This window comes from Dryas octopetala, chromosome 4, assembly GCF_963921425.1.
Source record: "Dryas octopetala chromosome 4, drDryOcto1.1, whole genome shotgun sequence".
In the NCBI taxonomy this organism is placed as follows: Eukaryota; Viridiplantae; Streptophyta; class Magnoliopsida; order Rosales; family Rosaceae; genus Dryas; species Dryas octopetala.
The window spans coordinates 3,395,392-3,412,104 of NC_141369.1; the positions used below are offsets into that span (position 1 = coordinate 3,395,392).

At 37.6% G+C, this 16,713-nt stretch overlaps 2 protein-coding genes across 2 annotated transcripts; both read left to right on the plus strand.

The window, feature by feature from the left end:
* The first annotated feature begins 13,264 nt into the window (after positions 1–13,264).
* On the plus strand, positions 13,265–15,163 carry LOC147286223 (putative LRR receptor-like serine/threonine-protein kinase At1g56130). The gene is made up of 5 exons (XM_086240713.1): positions 13,265–13,513; positions 13,764–13,962; positions 14,070–14,234; positions 14,388–14,449; positions 14,918–15,163. The coding sequence occupies exons 1-5, from the start codon at positions 13,265–13,267 to the stop codon at positions 15,161–15,163; spliced, it is 921 nt and encodes a 306-aa protein (XP_086096839.1).
* LOC147286224 (putative LRR receptor-like serine/threonine-protein kinase At1g56140) lies at positions 14,382–16,407 on the plus strand. Its single transcript, XM_086242735.1, has 5 exons — positions 14,382–14,449; positions 14,918–15,128; positions 15,221–15,442; positions 15,549–15,699; positions 15,921–16,407. Exons 3-5 carry the CDS (start codon positions 15,408–15,410, stop codon positions 16,347–16,349), a joined length of 615 nt encoding a protein of 204 aa, XP_086098861.1. The 5' UTR covers positions 14,382–14,449; positions 14,918–15,128; positions 15,221–15,407; the 3' UTR covers positions 16,350–16,407.
* Positions 16,408–16,713: the final 306 nt, after the last annotated feature.

Consider the following 16,713-nt stretch of genomic DNA (forward strand, 5'->3'; position numbering starts at 1 on the left):
TTTTTTTTTTTGGCCACTGATCAGTTAGGGTTTTTGTTTGTTATCCAAAAAATAACTGCTGTATTCCTTATTTAAGTGCTATTTATTTTTTTTTTAATTTCAGTGTTGAATTACCTTCTGGGTGGAATTGCCTCCAAAGGAACTTTCCTTGCTATCGTGGTCGTGGAATTTGTAAGTACATTCCAAGCCTTATATGATGTTAACATTGCAAGTTAAAATGCCTTTCTGAACATTCTATGACTTGGTGCCACTTTTGTATCTTTGCACAGATTATAACTTCATGATTAATTGTGGTGGTCCTTTGATTACGTCTTCCAATGGGACTGTGTATGAGAGGGACGATGAGCCCCTTGGTCCAGCTACATATTTTGTGAGTGGCACAAACAGATGGGCAGTTAGCAGTGTTGGTCTTAAAACACAGGCTGTGGGTAATAATTCTTCACTTTTATTCTTCTCCATAAGGAGGTTTAAATAGCTATACAAAGGAATTTACATAATCTAAGCTATTATGTAAATATAACCATATTAGTTGTCTAAGGTTAACTCAATTAGTGAAAAATAGAAAGTCCCACTCCACACTACCTTTGTTAAGATATCAGCCACCGGCTGGTCTTCTGACTTCATGTATGAAATGAAAATGTGTCCTCCCTCAAGCTTCTCCTTGAAAAAGTGTCTATCCACCTTAAAATGTTTCATGCAATGATGCTGAGAGATAAAGATGCCCTCCTTTGACCTTGCAACCTCAATGCCACTCCTTACCCAAAAAGCTGTGGGATTTGATATTTCTTCCAAATCATTGCTTTTCACCACAATGTCATCAACATATACAATCATTGTTGTGAGTTTTCCTCTAGGTGGTTGTTTGGGAAATACTGTATAAGATTGGCTTTTATGAAAACATAATTCTTCAGAGTGGCTGGTCCTGCTAAACCAAGCTCTAGTAGTCTGTTGTAGTTCATACAAGACCTTTTTCAACCTCCAAACCTTCCCAACATCAGAAGGAGCAACAAAATATGGAGATAGATCCATACACATTTCTTTTGTCCTAAGTTGCATGGGTACTGACACGGACACAGGGACATGACACGACACGGGGACACGAAAAACCTCAAAAAATAGGATACGAGACATGCCATGGATACAACGATTAAAATAATATATATTAATATAAATTTTATATATATATAATTTCTTTAAAAATAAATAACAAATTTCATCCAATTCCATCTATTTCATTATCATACCACATTACACAAAACACTAAAGTTTCATGTCTATGATTCTTCCATCATACAGTATAAAAGATTCATGCCTCTTGTTTTTTTCTTTTTTTTTTTGGTCATTCCTCTTGTTAATTGGAAACTAAAGATTCAAATAAGAAATTAAACACAAGACTAAATATTGATAGACTCATTGATGGATTCATAATCATCATCATTGTCATCATTGATGGAATTTGTGAATTAATTGAAGAGAAACTTTTATTTTTCCAAAAAATTGTCCATAAAGTGTCGCGAAGGTGTCCAATAGTCAAAAGTCAACGGATAAGCAAAATAAAGTGTCCGACACGTATCCGGAGAGTATCCGCGAGTGTCGTGTCTGAAAAAGTGTCTGACACGTGATACTTAGGTGACTTGAATTATCTGGGCAACATAGCTTCTGTCACATTTTCTTGAAGAAATGCATTCTTAACATCAAAATGTAGTATAGGCCATCCTATATTAGCAGCGATAGATAACAGTACTCGAATGGTACCCATTTTTGCTACTGGTGCAAAGGTATCTTTATAATCAATCCTACAAGTTTGAGTATAGCCCTTGGAGTTTTTCTGTTGAGCTTTCATCTCCTCAACCATAGCATTTTTCCATTTTGGATTGGCAAGAGCTTCATGTTGTTGTGTTTGGCTCATCAAAAATCTGGAAAGTAGCAGTTTGGGTTGTTCCTAGTGGGGTACAGTCAAAGTGCCATTCATCTGGCAAAGAATCAAGTGTTCCATGGAAGGTCCAAGCACATTGATGTGAGATATCACCGAATAAGAGACTGGGTTGAAACCAAGGAGATAACAGTTGAAAAGGTTCATACAGCAGAGAATGCAGCTGATTGTCTCACTAAGCCAGTTACTACTGAGAAATTCAAGCATTGCTTGAATTTACTCAATCTTGTTACTTGTTAAAGATTGAGGTGGAGCACCTTCTCACTTGAGGTGTATTAAGGCATAAGGAAGCTTGCCAAAGTGAAGTGATCTCGAGTTTTTTCAGGGTTATCTCGAAATGAAGTTCAAGACATCTTGAGGTGCAGCAGTCTTTAGTGGTCTTTTAATTCGCCATGGTGGAGATTGATGTGTTTGGCTCATCAAAAATCTGGAAAGTAGCAATTTGGGTTGTTCCTAGTGGGGTACAGTTTTTAGGAATGCTGAGAGGACTTGCGCAAGGTCTTCCTAGTTAAGGAAGGAGTTCTGAGTATTTCTAATTGTACAAGGAATTAGAATTAGCTAATTAGGCCAATTACCTAGTTCCATTAGGATTAGGAATCCCAGCTGAAACATAAGTGTTAGCTGCAACCTATGAGTTATAAATAGGTTGCAGCAGCCTTAGGTTTAAGTTAATGTCTTCGACACAAGCATCAGCAAAGAGAGAGCCGAGTGATTGAGAGTTTTTTGGGTATTCTGCAGAGGGGATTTAGATTCTAGGGTTCCAAAAAGTCCTTGTAATCTCTGAATTTATTCCATAGTGCAGTGAATCCCTCAAGAGATATCACAACTGGATGTAGGCACAAGTTTATTGCCGAACCAGTATAAATCTCTTGTGTTTGTGTGTGCTGCATGTGATTGTTTATTTTCTGTTTTCAATTGTCGAAAGTCATCTCTAGTTCTAGGTCTAATTTACATCAAAGAACAAAGATCTCAAGGGCTTAAATTCAACACATGTAAGCTATTACGTATTTTGATAAAAAAGGCCAAATGACACATAGCTAGATATGGGATATTGAACATCATAGCAAAAAAATAACCATTACGATTATGAGGTATCCCTCGATTTCGTCGAATACGATAATGAGAACCTTGAGGCTCATCTAGACTCAGAGGAAAAATTAGGTTTAGAAGGAATTACCTTATGATGATCTTCAAAAATATTGTCAGTTGCAGTAGCCGATTGGTGTGTTGGTTGTTAAAGAGAAGGCTTTATTATTTACCAGTCTAAGCATTTATCAGGCTTTCTCTCTGATTAGCTTCCAACCAAGTATCTCCTTGATCTTGATTTAATTTTTTACTTCTCTCATACTCTTTGTGTTGAATTTAAGCCATTGAGATCTTTGTTCTTTGATGTAAATTAGACCCAGAACTAGAGATGACTTGCGACAATTGAAAACAGAAAACCAATCACACACAGCACACACAAACACAAGAGATTTATACTGGTTCGGCAATAAACTTGTGCCTACATCTAGTTGTGATATCTCCTGAGAGATTCATTGCACTATGGAATAAATTCAGAGGTTACAAGGACTTTTTGGAACCCTAGAACCTAATTCGCCTTTTGCAGAATACCCTGAAAAACTCCCAATCACTTGGCTCTCTCTTTGTTGGTGCTTGTGTGAAAGACATTAAACTAACCTAGGGCTGCTGCAACCTATTTATAACTCACAGGTTGCAGCTTACACTTATGTTTCAGCTGGGATTCCTAATCCTAGTAGAACTAGGTAATTGGCCTAATTAGCTAATTCTAATTCATTGTACAATTAGCAAAAAACTCAGAACTCCTTCCTTAACTAGGAAGACTTTGCGCAAGTCCTCTCAGCATTCCTAAAAACTGTACCCTATTAGGAATAACCCAAACTGCTACATTCCAGACTTTTGATGAGCCAAACACAACAATGTCCACCATGGCGAATTAAAAACCACTAAAGACTGCTGCACCTCAGGATTTCTTGAACTTCATTTCAAGATAACCCTGATAAAACTCGAAATCACTTCACTTTGGCAAGCTTCCTTATGCCTTGATACATCTCAAGTGAGAAGGTGCTCCACCTCAATCTTTAACAAGTAACAAGATTGAGTAAATTCAAGCAATGCTCGAATTTCTCAATAGTAACTGGCTTAGTGAGACAATCAGCTGCATTCTCTGCTGTATGAACCTTTTCAACTGTTATCTCCTTGGTTTCAACCTAGTCTCTTATTCGGTGATATCTCACATCAATGTGCTTGGATCTTCCATGGAACACTTGATTTTTTGAAGTTGAATGACACTTTGATTGTCGCATCTTATTACCGTAGAGTCTTGTACAACTCTCATTTGACTAACTAAGCCATTTAACCACACTGCTTCTTTTCCTGCTATTTCTAATGCTATATATTCAGCTTTATTAGTTGACAAAGCTGCCATAGGCTGAAGCAATGCTCTCCAACTAATTGGACCACCCCCAGAGGTGAAGACATAGCCTGTAGTGGACCTCTTTTTTGTCTAGATCTCCAGCATAGTCTGCATCTACAAAGCCCAACATGTAGGTGTAACGCCCCGAAAATGGCTACGTTACAGCAGCACTCGTTCTAGAAATCCTGAAAATATAATACTTCTTTCACTAAGTATCACATTCCCAAGCTCCCTAAAACGTGATAAACCTGTTTTAAAATTTTGTTCGGGTTGGACCAAAGTATAGAATTTACAGCGGAATGTACTTCTGAATAATACCTCGAAATATATATTATTAATAAACAGAAATATAAAACCAACTCGTGAGGGTCATGAATTTCAAATACAGATAACTCGACTAAAACATTAAGTAGATATTCATAAAATAAACAGCAGAGATATCCTAACCCATATCTAGATTGAACACCTATAGCAAAAGGACGGGAGACACCACCACAGATCCAAAGAAAGGATCTAAACCAGATAGACAAAAAGCTAAAGCTGAAACTGAAACTGGAACTGACAGGGTACAAATGCCACACCACCGGCCTCAGTCCAGGTCATCATTTACTAGGATATTTGCACTCACAAGAGTACAGTAGGGGGTAAGCATCACATACGATCATTGCTTTCCCTCAGGGGAAATCCCAAGTTAGGTTTAAAAATGATGTTGAAGGTATAATATATATATGATTTCAATAAGAGGATAAAATAAGGTGAAACAATGCAACACAACAAAATATCCACAATAATAATCAGTGAATAAAACATTTGCATGCTCTCAAACATTTTCTGTGAAAATTCGATATGCGCATGTCAAGTTCAGAATACTTACCTGCCGACCGACATGCTTTCAAACATCTTCTGTGAAAATTCGATATGCGCATGTCAAGTTCAGAATACTTATCTGCCGACCAAACACGAATGGCCAACTACCCATACCGGAATCCAATCAATCATCGATACGGTAGCGAGAGTATCTATTCCTGGTGAGTACCACATAGGCTAGCCTCCCCAGAAGGACATTCAACTAGCCCATCCGTAAACACCGCCTCATGAGGTTTAGGGGATCGAAACCCAAGTACACCACACTGGGGCCTTTTACTCTCAGGTCGTAATAGTAATCACAATAAAATCCATACAAGTATGCCATACAAAAATCCGTGCAATACTTGAAAACAATTTCATAATATATAGTATTATCAAAATACGGGAAAACCCCATAACCGGGACGTGGTGTTTTCCCACTACCTGTTACCAATGTGAAAGTCCTGCCTGTCTCTATGTCTGAACTCTCCACTCATGCCTATTGAGAAAACTGGAGTTCTAAATCCGACGACAGCTATTAGGAATGTTCAAAGCATACCATCGACCTTGTCTGTTAAGACTAGGTAAAATTCAGAGGTTCGGCACTAGCGTAACTATTAGGCTTCTCTAAATTCTTAATCCGGCATAACCTTGTTCCCCGAGGCATACAGTCATGTCAGACTGTTTGCTTTCTACTTAGGTTCATTTTAATTTAAATGGAGAAGGTTGTTCACCTACAACGTGTCCAGATCAGTGCATGGGGAAACTGAGAGAGCTCTGGCTCAGTCCCCAACGCCTGTATGCTCATGGACCGGTCTTAGACAACACGTTGTTGGGTTTACCATTGATATGGCCTCAATATATTATTTAACCTATTTTCAGTTAAACAGTTAAGCAGCATTTCGTCTAAAACCTAAACTTAAATAAACAACTATTAAAGAAGTTGGGTTACGAGCTCACCTATAAAAGACGGTGCACGAGCAAAACCTCGATACAAAGAAACTAGCAAAACAACGGAATAAAATAATCTAATTAGCAAGAGTACAAAATTTAACAGAATTTCAACAGAGTTTCAATAAGGGTTGAAGAGGTTACCGAAGGCTAAAAATGGAAATTCTAATTTCTGCAGAACTTCAACTCTAAAAGGTGGGCCTTGGCTCCACGAACGGCTCGCCAATCGGACCTCTAAAACTCCACTTATGATCAAAATAGAAAAATTGCTATTTAATCTCTAGAGAGAGAAAGAGAGCAACTAGAGAGAGAGAGAGAGTTAATTTCTAGAGAGAGAAACTCTAGAATTCAAAGTTTAGGTGTGAATGAAAGTGATGGTTTTTGGAGGGTATTATAGGTGGGCAATGATGGATTTAATAGCTAGAATTAATTTAGAATGGATGGCTAGGATCAATTGGAAGGATCTAGAACCATAATTAAACATAAAATAAATATAATAAAATAATAAAATAATAAAAAATCAGAATTCTAGAGAATTCTACAACATCCTAGAAAATGGGCTGTGGGCTTTGGGCTTTATGAGATGGGATTTGGGCTTTGTAGGATGAGTTTTAAAAATTTAGTGGAAAGATGCAGCTCAAAAGAGAGACATGGGTTGGGCTTAGGGTCAAAGTATGTCATCTAATCATGCTGCGTCACGTGGCACCATGTTTCCCGCTTTTTATCCCTTCTTTAGAAATTCACCAAAAATAGCTCGAAACTCGAAAAAATTCACCAAAAAATCCTACAGACTTGTCTAAGTGAGTACTAAATATCTAAAGGGTCAAAACACTAATTTTCCCCTTTGATAATTTTCAGAAAATTTGGGAACTCCAAATTAAATTCTAGAAAATTGAAATACTAAAGAAACTTTGGACATTCATAAGATAAATTCTTGAACTCCGAAAAATATGAGGTCTGTACCGTTGGTCTTCTAAAAATAAACAAAACTTTTCCCGTGAAGGTGTGTTACTCAAAAGACCTCTCGATCTCGAAAGAAAACAAATTCCTTGAATTCTAGAAAAACTCTAGAATTTCCGTAAAGTCTCAGGAAAATTCTCAAAATACTTTTGGGAATTCCCAGGCTTCACAGCAGGCTCCATCCTTTTTTTTTTCAAACAATATTCCCACGTTCCTGGTTCCCTTGAGATAACGCAAAATCCACTTAACTGCTGCCCAATGGGACTTACCCGGATTTGCCATGTATTTCGAAACCACACTGATTGCTTGAGCTAAGTTAGGTCTTGTACAGACTATTGCATACATCAGACAACCTATTGCACTGGCATAAGGCACCTTTTTCATCTTATCTAACTCTTTTTCTGTAGTTGGACGCTGCAAAGCACTCAACCAGAAATGTGCTAGTAATGGTGTAGATACAGGTTTCGCATTTTGCATCTTGAACCTCTCAAGTATTTTCTGAATATACTTGCCTTGTGACAACCAAATCTTACTTGAGTCCCTGTCCCTCTTAATTTGCATTCCTAAGATCTTTTGTGCAACCCCTAGATCCTTCATGTCAAACTCCTTGCTCAATTTTGTCTTCAATTCTTGGATTCTTGACATATCTTGACATGCTATCAGTATATCATCTACGTACAGCAACAATAGAATGATTAAACCATCCTCAAACACATGGCAGTAAACGCAACAGTCATACAGACACCTTCTAAATTAATTTTCAACATATAAGAGTCAAACCTCTTATACCATTGCCTAGGAGACTGCTTCAAGCCATATAAAGACTTTTTAAGTCTGCAAACTAGATGTTCTTTTCTAGTTTCAGAAAAATCTTCTGGCTGAGCCATATAGATGACTTCTTCCAGATCCCCATGAAGAAAAGCTGTTTTTACATCCATCTGCTCAATCTCTATGTCTTGATGAGCTGCTATTGATAAGAGCAATCTTATAGAGGTGTGCTTGACCACTGGTGAGAAAATTTCATCATAATCCACACCCTCTTTTTGCGAAAACCCTTTAGCCACAAGCCTTTCTTTGAATCTTATGGCTTCTTGTTCATGTGTGCCTTCCATTTTCCTAAATACCCACTTACAGCCTATTAATTTCCTATTATTGGGCTTAGGAACCAACTCCCAGACATAATTCTTGTACAAAGATTCCATCTCCTCCGACATAGCACCAATCCATTCTTGTCTTTCATTACTAGCTATAGCTTCTTCATAATTTCTTGGATCACCCTAACTGATGTTAAGAGCATAGTTGACTTGGTCATCATCAAAACTGAGCCTAACAATCTTTTTAGTGTTTCTTTTCTGCTTGTCAAGGGCTATGCACCTCATGTATTCAGGTGTTCTTTGTATTGGGGAGTTCTGGCTTTGAACACTTTGTTGCACTGAAGTGTCTCGGCCTCTTGAATCTTGCTCCACCTGAACCCGAGCTGGTGACTGAAGTTGATGCTCTTTTTGTTCCTCAAAAAACCCTATTTCATGCTCCTCCTGCTCAATTTGCTCCACCTGAGCTGGATCTTCTTGCATGACTTCTTTTGTTTGAGGAATCCAGGTTGCTTCTTCTTCAACAACAATCATCTTGTTTCCATCCTTATTTTTGGCAATCTCCTTATTCATTGGCATGGTTGCTTCATCAAAGACTACATCTCGGCTCAGTAATTTCTTCTCACCCCTTTTTCCAATCCAATGAAAATACACTATTGTGACTTTGGCTTGAACTTGGTTCTTTCATCATTGGGAATGTAGGCAAAGGCCCTGCAGCCGAAAATTCTCATTTTTTAGTAGTCAATTGGCTTTCCTGTCCATACCTCCTGTGCACACTTGAAATCAATTGCCCTTGATGGTGATCTGTTAACCAAATAGCATGCATGGCTAACTGCCTCTGCCCAAAATGTGTCAGGCAGCCCGGCATGAAATCTCATGCTTCTTTTTCTCTCCATGAGAGTCCTCTTCATTCTTTCTGCAACTCCATTTTGCTGAGGAGTCTTCTTCACAGTAAAATGCCTTAAAATTCTTTCTTGCTTGCAAAAATATAAAAATTGATGATCTTTATATTCACCCCCATTGTCACTCTTCAAAACCTTGATTTTTCTACCCATCAGGTTTTCCACTTCTGCTTTCCACTCTTTGAAGATAGTGAAAACTTGGGATTTCTCCCTCATAAAATATACCCAAACTTTTCTTGAAAAATTGTCTACAAAAGTGACAAAATACCTGGAGCCACCCTTGGACCTAACTAGCGCAGGACCCCAAACATCTGTGTGAATATAGTATAGCAGTCCCTTGCTTGTGTTCTCCTTATTTCCAACCTTGAATGCAATTTTTGTTTGCTTTCCCAAAGTACAGTACTTGCAGAAATTCAGTATATGCAATTACTAACACCTTCTAGCATATTTCTTTTGTGTACTTCTTGCATTCCCTTTAGACTCATGTGCCCTAGCCTGTGATGCCAGAGCTGTGATTTGTCTACTGAACCTGCCTCAAAAGAAACTGCGACATCCCCTGTTATTGTGCTTCCTAGAAGCCTATAGATGTTATTGTTTTGAATCTCAGCTTTCATCACAACAGGTGACCCTTTGATAACTTTGAGTCTTCCACCTTCCACAACATACTTATGGTCGGCCTTGTCTAGTGTGCCTAAAGATATCAAATTTCTCATGAGCTTTGGAATATATCTTACTTTTCCCAAAGTTCTCACAACCCCATCGTGCATTTGAATTTTAATTGATCTAATACCTAGGATCTGTCATGGTGAGTTATCTCCCATCAAAACTTCTAAACTACAGCTCTCTTCGAATGTGTCAAACCATTCCCTTACTGAGCACATGTGGAATGTACACCTGGTATCCAAAATCCAATCAGATATAGCATTTGAGCCTAATGATATTGCAAGTAGTTCCTCATCACTACTGTCTGTAGTGACAACACTGGCTATATTGGAACTCTGAGCAATAGCCTTTGCCTTTCTTTCCTTCCATACAGGGCAATTTTTCTTCCAATGGTCTGATGCACCACACAAGAAGCAACCACTCTTTTTCCCTTTGGATTTTGATCTACCCTTGTTAACAGAATTATCCCCTCTTGCTTTGGACCGCCCCCTCTCCTTGCCTTTAACGTAGAGCCCTTGTGCTTGTGAGCCCTCTATGACATTATTCATCTTCTCATATGATTGTAAAGATTCAACGACATCATCAAATACCAGGGAGTCCTTAACAAAGATTACAGTTGTCCTGAAGTTTTTAAAAGATGACGGCAAGGATCTCAAGAGCAAAAGTGCCTTGTCATCCTCATTGTACTTCACATTTAACTTGGATAAATTGTTAACGCAACTTTGAAACTTACTAATATGCTCATGAAGATCTTCCCCTTCATCTAGTCTCAGACCATAGAGCTCATCCTTCAAAGATAGTTTATTGGAGAGTGTCTTTCCCCTATAAACCTTCTCTAACTTTTCTCATGCTTCTTGTGCTGTCATCTTTTTTGAATTATGAGACATCACGTTCTCTGTAACATGCAGCTCAATGGAACTTTTCGCTTTCTTGAGAATCTTGTTCCACTTAGCATCTGACTGCATGTCAGCTGGCTTGACCCCTAGAAGAGCTTCTTCGAGATCCTGTTGAATGAGAACATTCTTCATCATCCTTTGCCATAACATGAAATCATCCTTCCTGTTGAAGGGTTTGATTGCCGACCTCCCATCTACTAGCTCCATCTTATCTCCTGCCATCTCAGAACTCCCAACCTAGCTCTGATACCACATGTTGATTTTAAGCCCTTGAGATCTTTGTTCTTTGATGTAAATTAGACCTAGAACTAGAGATGACTTGCAATAATTGAAAACAGAAAACCAATCACATGCAGCACACACAAACACAAGAGATTTATACTGGTTCGGCAATAAACTTGTGCCTACATCCAGTTGTGATATCTCTTGAGAGATTCACTGCACTATAAAATAAATTCAGAGGTTACAAGGACTTTTTGAAACCCTAGAACGTAATTCGCCTTTTGCAGAATACCCTGAAAAACTCTTAATCACTCGGCTCTCTCTTTGTTGGTGCTTGTGTCAAAGACATTAAACTAACCTAAGGCTATTGCAACCTTTTATAACTCACAGGTTACAGCTTACACTTATGTTTCAGCTGAGATTCCTAATCCTAGTAGAACTAGGTAATTGACCTAATGAGCTAATTCTAATTTCTTGTACAATTAGGAAAAAACTCAGAACTCCTTCCTTAACTAGGAAGACCTTGCACAAGTCCTCTCAGCATTCCTAAAAACTGTACTCTACTAGGAATAACCCAAATTGCTACATTCCAGACTTTTGATGAGCCAAACACAACACTTTGGTGAGAGTAATGTCCAACATCGAAAATGCAAGACCTTGCATAACACTTAATAAGTGTTTTGTCATCTCCACCCATTGTCAATTGGTTTGAATGTCTAGATTTCATCATAGTATCAGAGCAGGCTATCTGCGTGTCATAACCAAATGAGAAAGGAAAAACACTTTCGGTAATCCCTACCAATACCAACCATGGCTTTTGTACGAATATCTTGAAAAACATAATGTGTAGGAAAAAAGGGTACACAACATTTAGTTTGTTTTGTAATTTGACTGATAGATAATAGATTGTTAGATAGAATGAGAACATTTAAAATTGAAGAAAGAGATAATGCAGAAGACAAAGAAACATAACGAGCCCCAAGGACTGTAACATTATTCTGAGAAAAGTAAATGAGGAAACAAAATGTGTTGAGTCATTGGTCATATGATTGGAAGCCCCTGAATCCATGGTCCAAGGTTTATCACAAGGAAAAAAGGGTTAAACTTAAGGCAAATCCAAAACCATCGGTGTTGGCTACGGGAGTAAAAGCATCAATCATAAAAATCTGTTGGGAAAACTAAAGTAACTGAGAAGATACAAAAGCCTGTAGCATGGCCCGGAATCCAACAATTTTTTTTTTTATTACTCATTAGTGCAAATTCCAAGCACCAAAATAGAATAGATGTAAGCGGCAAAAGAAATAGTTGTAAACCTCCTGCCAAAACTGAATCAACAGAGAGATGAAAACTGAAAAAACACAAACCAAAAAGAGTGCCAAACAGAGTACTTGACAACGTATAGATCTGCGGCGACAACACTAAGGCTGGCTAACCTTTTGGCTAAAAGTTACAAAGGCCCCTGTGGTTTCGGGTGATACTCAATGTACAAATGTCTAATAACAGCCTTGTGGTTTGGAACTTGAGCTAATTTTGGTCGAAAGTACAAAAATTCATTTTTTGAACAAAGTTGAGGAAGCTATTGCTATTCTAAATGGAATCAAGGAGATATTTAAATTCATTTGCATCTTCATAGTTTACGCGACAATTTCTTCAGGTAAAAAATGAAGAATTTGTGATCTTTGAACCAAAATTGACTAAATTCTAAACCACAAGGGTGTATTGGACATTTTTAAACCTTATGGGCAACATTGAGTATCATGCCAAACCACATGGACCCCATTCGTAACTTTTGGCTATCCTCTTTTGGTAAAAGTTACGAATGGTCCCTGTGGTTTAAAAATGTCTAATAACACCTTTTATGGTTTGGAACTTAGCCAATGATTGTTCAAAGTACAGAAGTTCTTCGTTTTTAGACAGTTGCAGAAGCTATGGTTATTTGAAATGGAATCAAGCACAGGTAGTTAAGTGAGGACAATATCAGTGCTGGGCCAATATTACGAGTGGGCCATTCCAGCCCATTGTTTAACAAAAATTGACTATATTTTAAACCACAAGGTTGTTATTGGACATTTTTAAACCACACGGGCAACACACTAAACCACAGGGACCATTTGCAACTTTTGGCCAAACTTTTTAGTTTGGTTGCTGCTCTGATATCATGTTAAAACACAGTATTTAGGGGATAATTCTTTTTTTTGAACTGATGGGTGATAATTCTTTTCTTTTATTCTTCTGCATGAGGTTTAATTATCTATACAGGAATTTACAAAAGTTTAGCTATTATGTACATTTAATTATATTAACTTTTTAAAGTCAATTATACTAGAATATTTCAGCTTAAACTGAATTCTTGCTATTTAATCATGCCAACAGATGCACCGTATGTGACTGGGACCAATCCTCAGTATACAATTTCCTCGCCAGCCCAAATCAGAAATACTTTAGATGATGTGCTATTTCAGACTGCAAGGATCTCTGCTTCATCACTTAGGTACTATGGCTTGGGGTTGGAGAATGGTAACTACACTGTGAAGCTCCAATTTGCAGAACAAGCTATCCTAGATTCTACAAGGAAAAGTCTTGGAAGACGTGTGTTTGATATATATGTCCAGGTGTGTACAATCTTAAGGAATTTTTAACAAAACCAAGTTTTGGGAAAGATGCACTTTAAAATTTGACAGATTTTTAGAATAATACCTAAAGTATATGAATAAGCATACAATCACCACATGTATTGCCTTTAACCATCCCAGATGTCTTATTTATTCCCAAAAGTTTAGTGAATCAAACTTAAGTGTACTCGCTCATACTTGTGCAAAATTAATTTTCCCCATTTGTTGTTCCTCCTATATTTGTTGTCAGGACATTCGAGTTATAAAAGATTTTGATATACGAAAGGAGGCAGGTGGGGCATCTTTGCTAGCTGTTGAGAAGGAATACAAGGCTCAGGTTTCAGAGAACTACCTTGAAATCCATTTATTTTGGGCTGGAAAGGGGACTTGCTGCATACCTGAACAGGGTACTTATGGACCCATTATTTCAGCCATTAGTGCTACACCGGGTAATACAATTAATGTGGAAATTTCATATGCAATTTTGAATGTTTAGTTTCTGATATTCTCACAAAGTGGTTCAATGCCGTTGACTACAGAGCTTTAATTTGTACAGATTTCCCACCTACTGTTAGTAATAAGCTGCCAACTCCTAAGAAGAATAGGACTGGGCTGATTGTGGGGATTGTTGTTGGTGGTGGAGTTTTAATTCTGGTGGTGATGATTTTCTATATTGTTCAAAGAAGAAAAAGGCCAGACACCGATGATGATTATGATGAAGGTAAACTGTTCTACTGTTTTTCAAATGAAAGAAAGCAAACTGATTGCGTGAAAAACATGCTAACAGACATATTAATCCGTTGTGTTGAATTTGCAGAGTTGTTAGGGATAGATCTTGGACCTCTCACTTTCAGTTTTTCCGAACTATAGACAGCTACTGATGACTTTAGTTCAGCTAATAAGCTTGGAGCGGGAGGATTTGGACCTGTCTATAAAGTAAGTTACAATTCTAATCAATGACATGCATGGTGTGGCTACACACATGTTAATGCCTTAATGTTTACTGCTTGATACAAAGCATACAACTCCTACATATTTAGTGCATGTGCCTGAATGTAAACCTTGACATCTTGAAACATTTTCTTTGTGTTTTTTCCTAATATCATTGAAGTTATTGAAGAGCATAAAGCACATGCATCTCCTGGAATTATTGAAGAAAATAAAACACATGCATCTCTTGTAATTGCCCTATATAGGTTGAATTGATATATATATATATATATATTTCCAAACTACATTCATCGCCATTTATGACATGAAGCACTAAATTTAGTGTAAGTGTGAGCTATGAAGCATGAACACTTCTACAAGGTGGCTGAGTCCATTTTGGACATCGGACATCCGCACTTGGGTAATGAGTATATATTACATTTGCTTAACTTTTATGAATTTTGTTATGAATAGGGTACCCTTAATGATGGAAGAGTAATTGCCGTGAACCAATTGTCTGCAACATCCCACCAAGGAAAGAACCAGTTTGTAACTGAGATTGCAACTATATCTGCCGTGCGGCACAATAACCTAGTAAATTTGTATGGATTCTGCACTGAGGGAGTTAAACGGCTCATTGTCTATGAGTATCTGGAGAACAAGAGTCTTGATCAAGCCTTATTTGGTATGAGAATTACATTTTTAATTTATTACCTCTAGCTTTATGTATAATATAAAACATTATAAATATTTATAATTATGGCTTGTATGAAGCAGGAAAAAGAAGTTTGCATCTTGATTGGTCAACACGTTTTGATATATGCTTGGGCGTAGCTAGAGGTTTAACTTATCTTCATGAAGAATCAAGGCTTCGAATTATACACAGAGATGTGAAGGCAAGTAATATTCTGCTTGACTCGCCAAAATATCAGATTTTGGTTTGGCCAAGCATTATGATGATAAAATGACCCATATGAGCACTCGGGTTGCTGGAACAATGTAAGATCTTAAAAAATTAACCTTATTTTTCTTGTCAAATATTTATACTCATTTCCTTTTTGTCAATGATGTAGTAACTAATGCATCATAATTGTCAATGATGTAGTGGGTATCTTGCACCGGAATATGCCATGCGAGGACACCTTACAGAGAAGACCGATGTGTTTGCCTATGGTGTTGTCCTTCTAGAAGTTGTCAGTGGTAGGCCAAATTCTGACCCGAGTTTGGAAGGCCAAATGATTTATCTTCTTGAATGGGTAAGAACTTATTTTCGTGCCCGTCTAGATTCTCATCCCCCCCACCCAAATATGCTAAGCGCTTTTCAGATTTCGACTTTGATAGGTTCATTGTTGCATGATTCTACCACACCTACATATCTTCTGCTAAAATCTAGCGCCTCTTCAAACTTAGGTTCATCATAATACGCCTTTTTGCATTGTTTAATTTTTCATGATACTATTGCGTTCTTGCTTCTTAGGCTTGGGACTTGCATGAAAACAAACGTGAAGTTGAACTAGTGGACTCTAGATTATCCGAGTTTAATGAGGAAGAAGCAAGACGAATAATCAACATAGGACTTTTGTGCACTCAAACATCACCAATGCTACGACCACCGATGTCCCGTGTTGTCGGAATGCTTTCAGGAGATATCGAAGTGCCGTTTGTAATTTCAAAGCCCGGTTACTTGACAGACTGGGAATTTGATGATCTAAGTACTATCACCAGTGTAACCAAATTTGATGGTGTAAGTGTCACCAGCCTAACGACTGATATGTCAACTAAAGGAAGTGATTTTAGCTTTCACAACTCATCGGCAAGTACAAGCGTGATGGGAGATGCAGGGCAATTACCTACAAATGTCACTCGTCCCATGCTTTACAATACAAATTATGTTAATGGTAGGTAAGAATTTTGAAGGAATCAATACGTTGTGTGTCCAAATGATTTTTTTATTTTTTTTGTTGGGGGAGGGAGTGAGAAGTGAGAATATACACAACTTTTAATATTTGATCATGTATGTATTTACTTGCAAAATGACACTCTCATTGATTATCTTTATATCTTTCTTTTTTTAACTTATAAGTAATTTTATTTTTTTTGACAAAAAGAAGAGAACTTCATTAAGATTTGGAAAACTTACAAAGGGGAGGTTGCATTTTAAGTGGCATCATTGAAACCTTGACAAAATCCTGAGACCAAGGAAAAATAGTACCACAAGCCTCATTAACAAACTAAACAATGATGAGAAAGTAAAAGGAGGCCCTCATCTT

Excerpts from the sequence above, each read along its gene's own strand:
- LOC147286224 (XM_086242735.1), top strand. The coding sequence starts at position 15,408 with ATGACCCATATGAGCACTCGGGTTGCTGGAACAAT. Across the intron at positions 15,443-15,548 it reads ACTCGGGTTGCTGGAACAAT|TGGGTATCTTGCACCGGAAT; the intron begins GTAAGATCTTAA and ends TCAATGATGTAG. Across the intron at positions 15,700-15,920 it reads TGATTTATCTTCTTGAATGG|GCTTGGGACTTGCATGAAAA; the intron begins GTAAGAACTTAT and ends CTTGCTTCTTAG.
- LOC147286223 (XM_086240713.1), top strand. The coding sequence starts at position 13,265 with ATGCCAACAGATGCACCGTATGTGACTGGGACCAATCCTCAGTATACA. Across the intron at positions 13,514-13,763 it reads TGTTTGATATATATGTCCAG|GACATTCGAGTTATAAAAGA; the intron begins GTGTGTACAATC and ends ATTTGTTGTCAG. Across the intron at positions 14,235-14,387 it reads CGATGATGATTATGATGAAG|CTACTGATGACTTTAGTTCA; the intron begins GTAAACTGTTCT and ends AACTATAGACAG.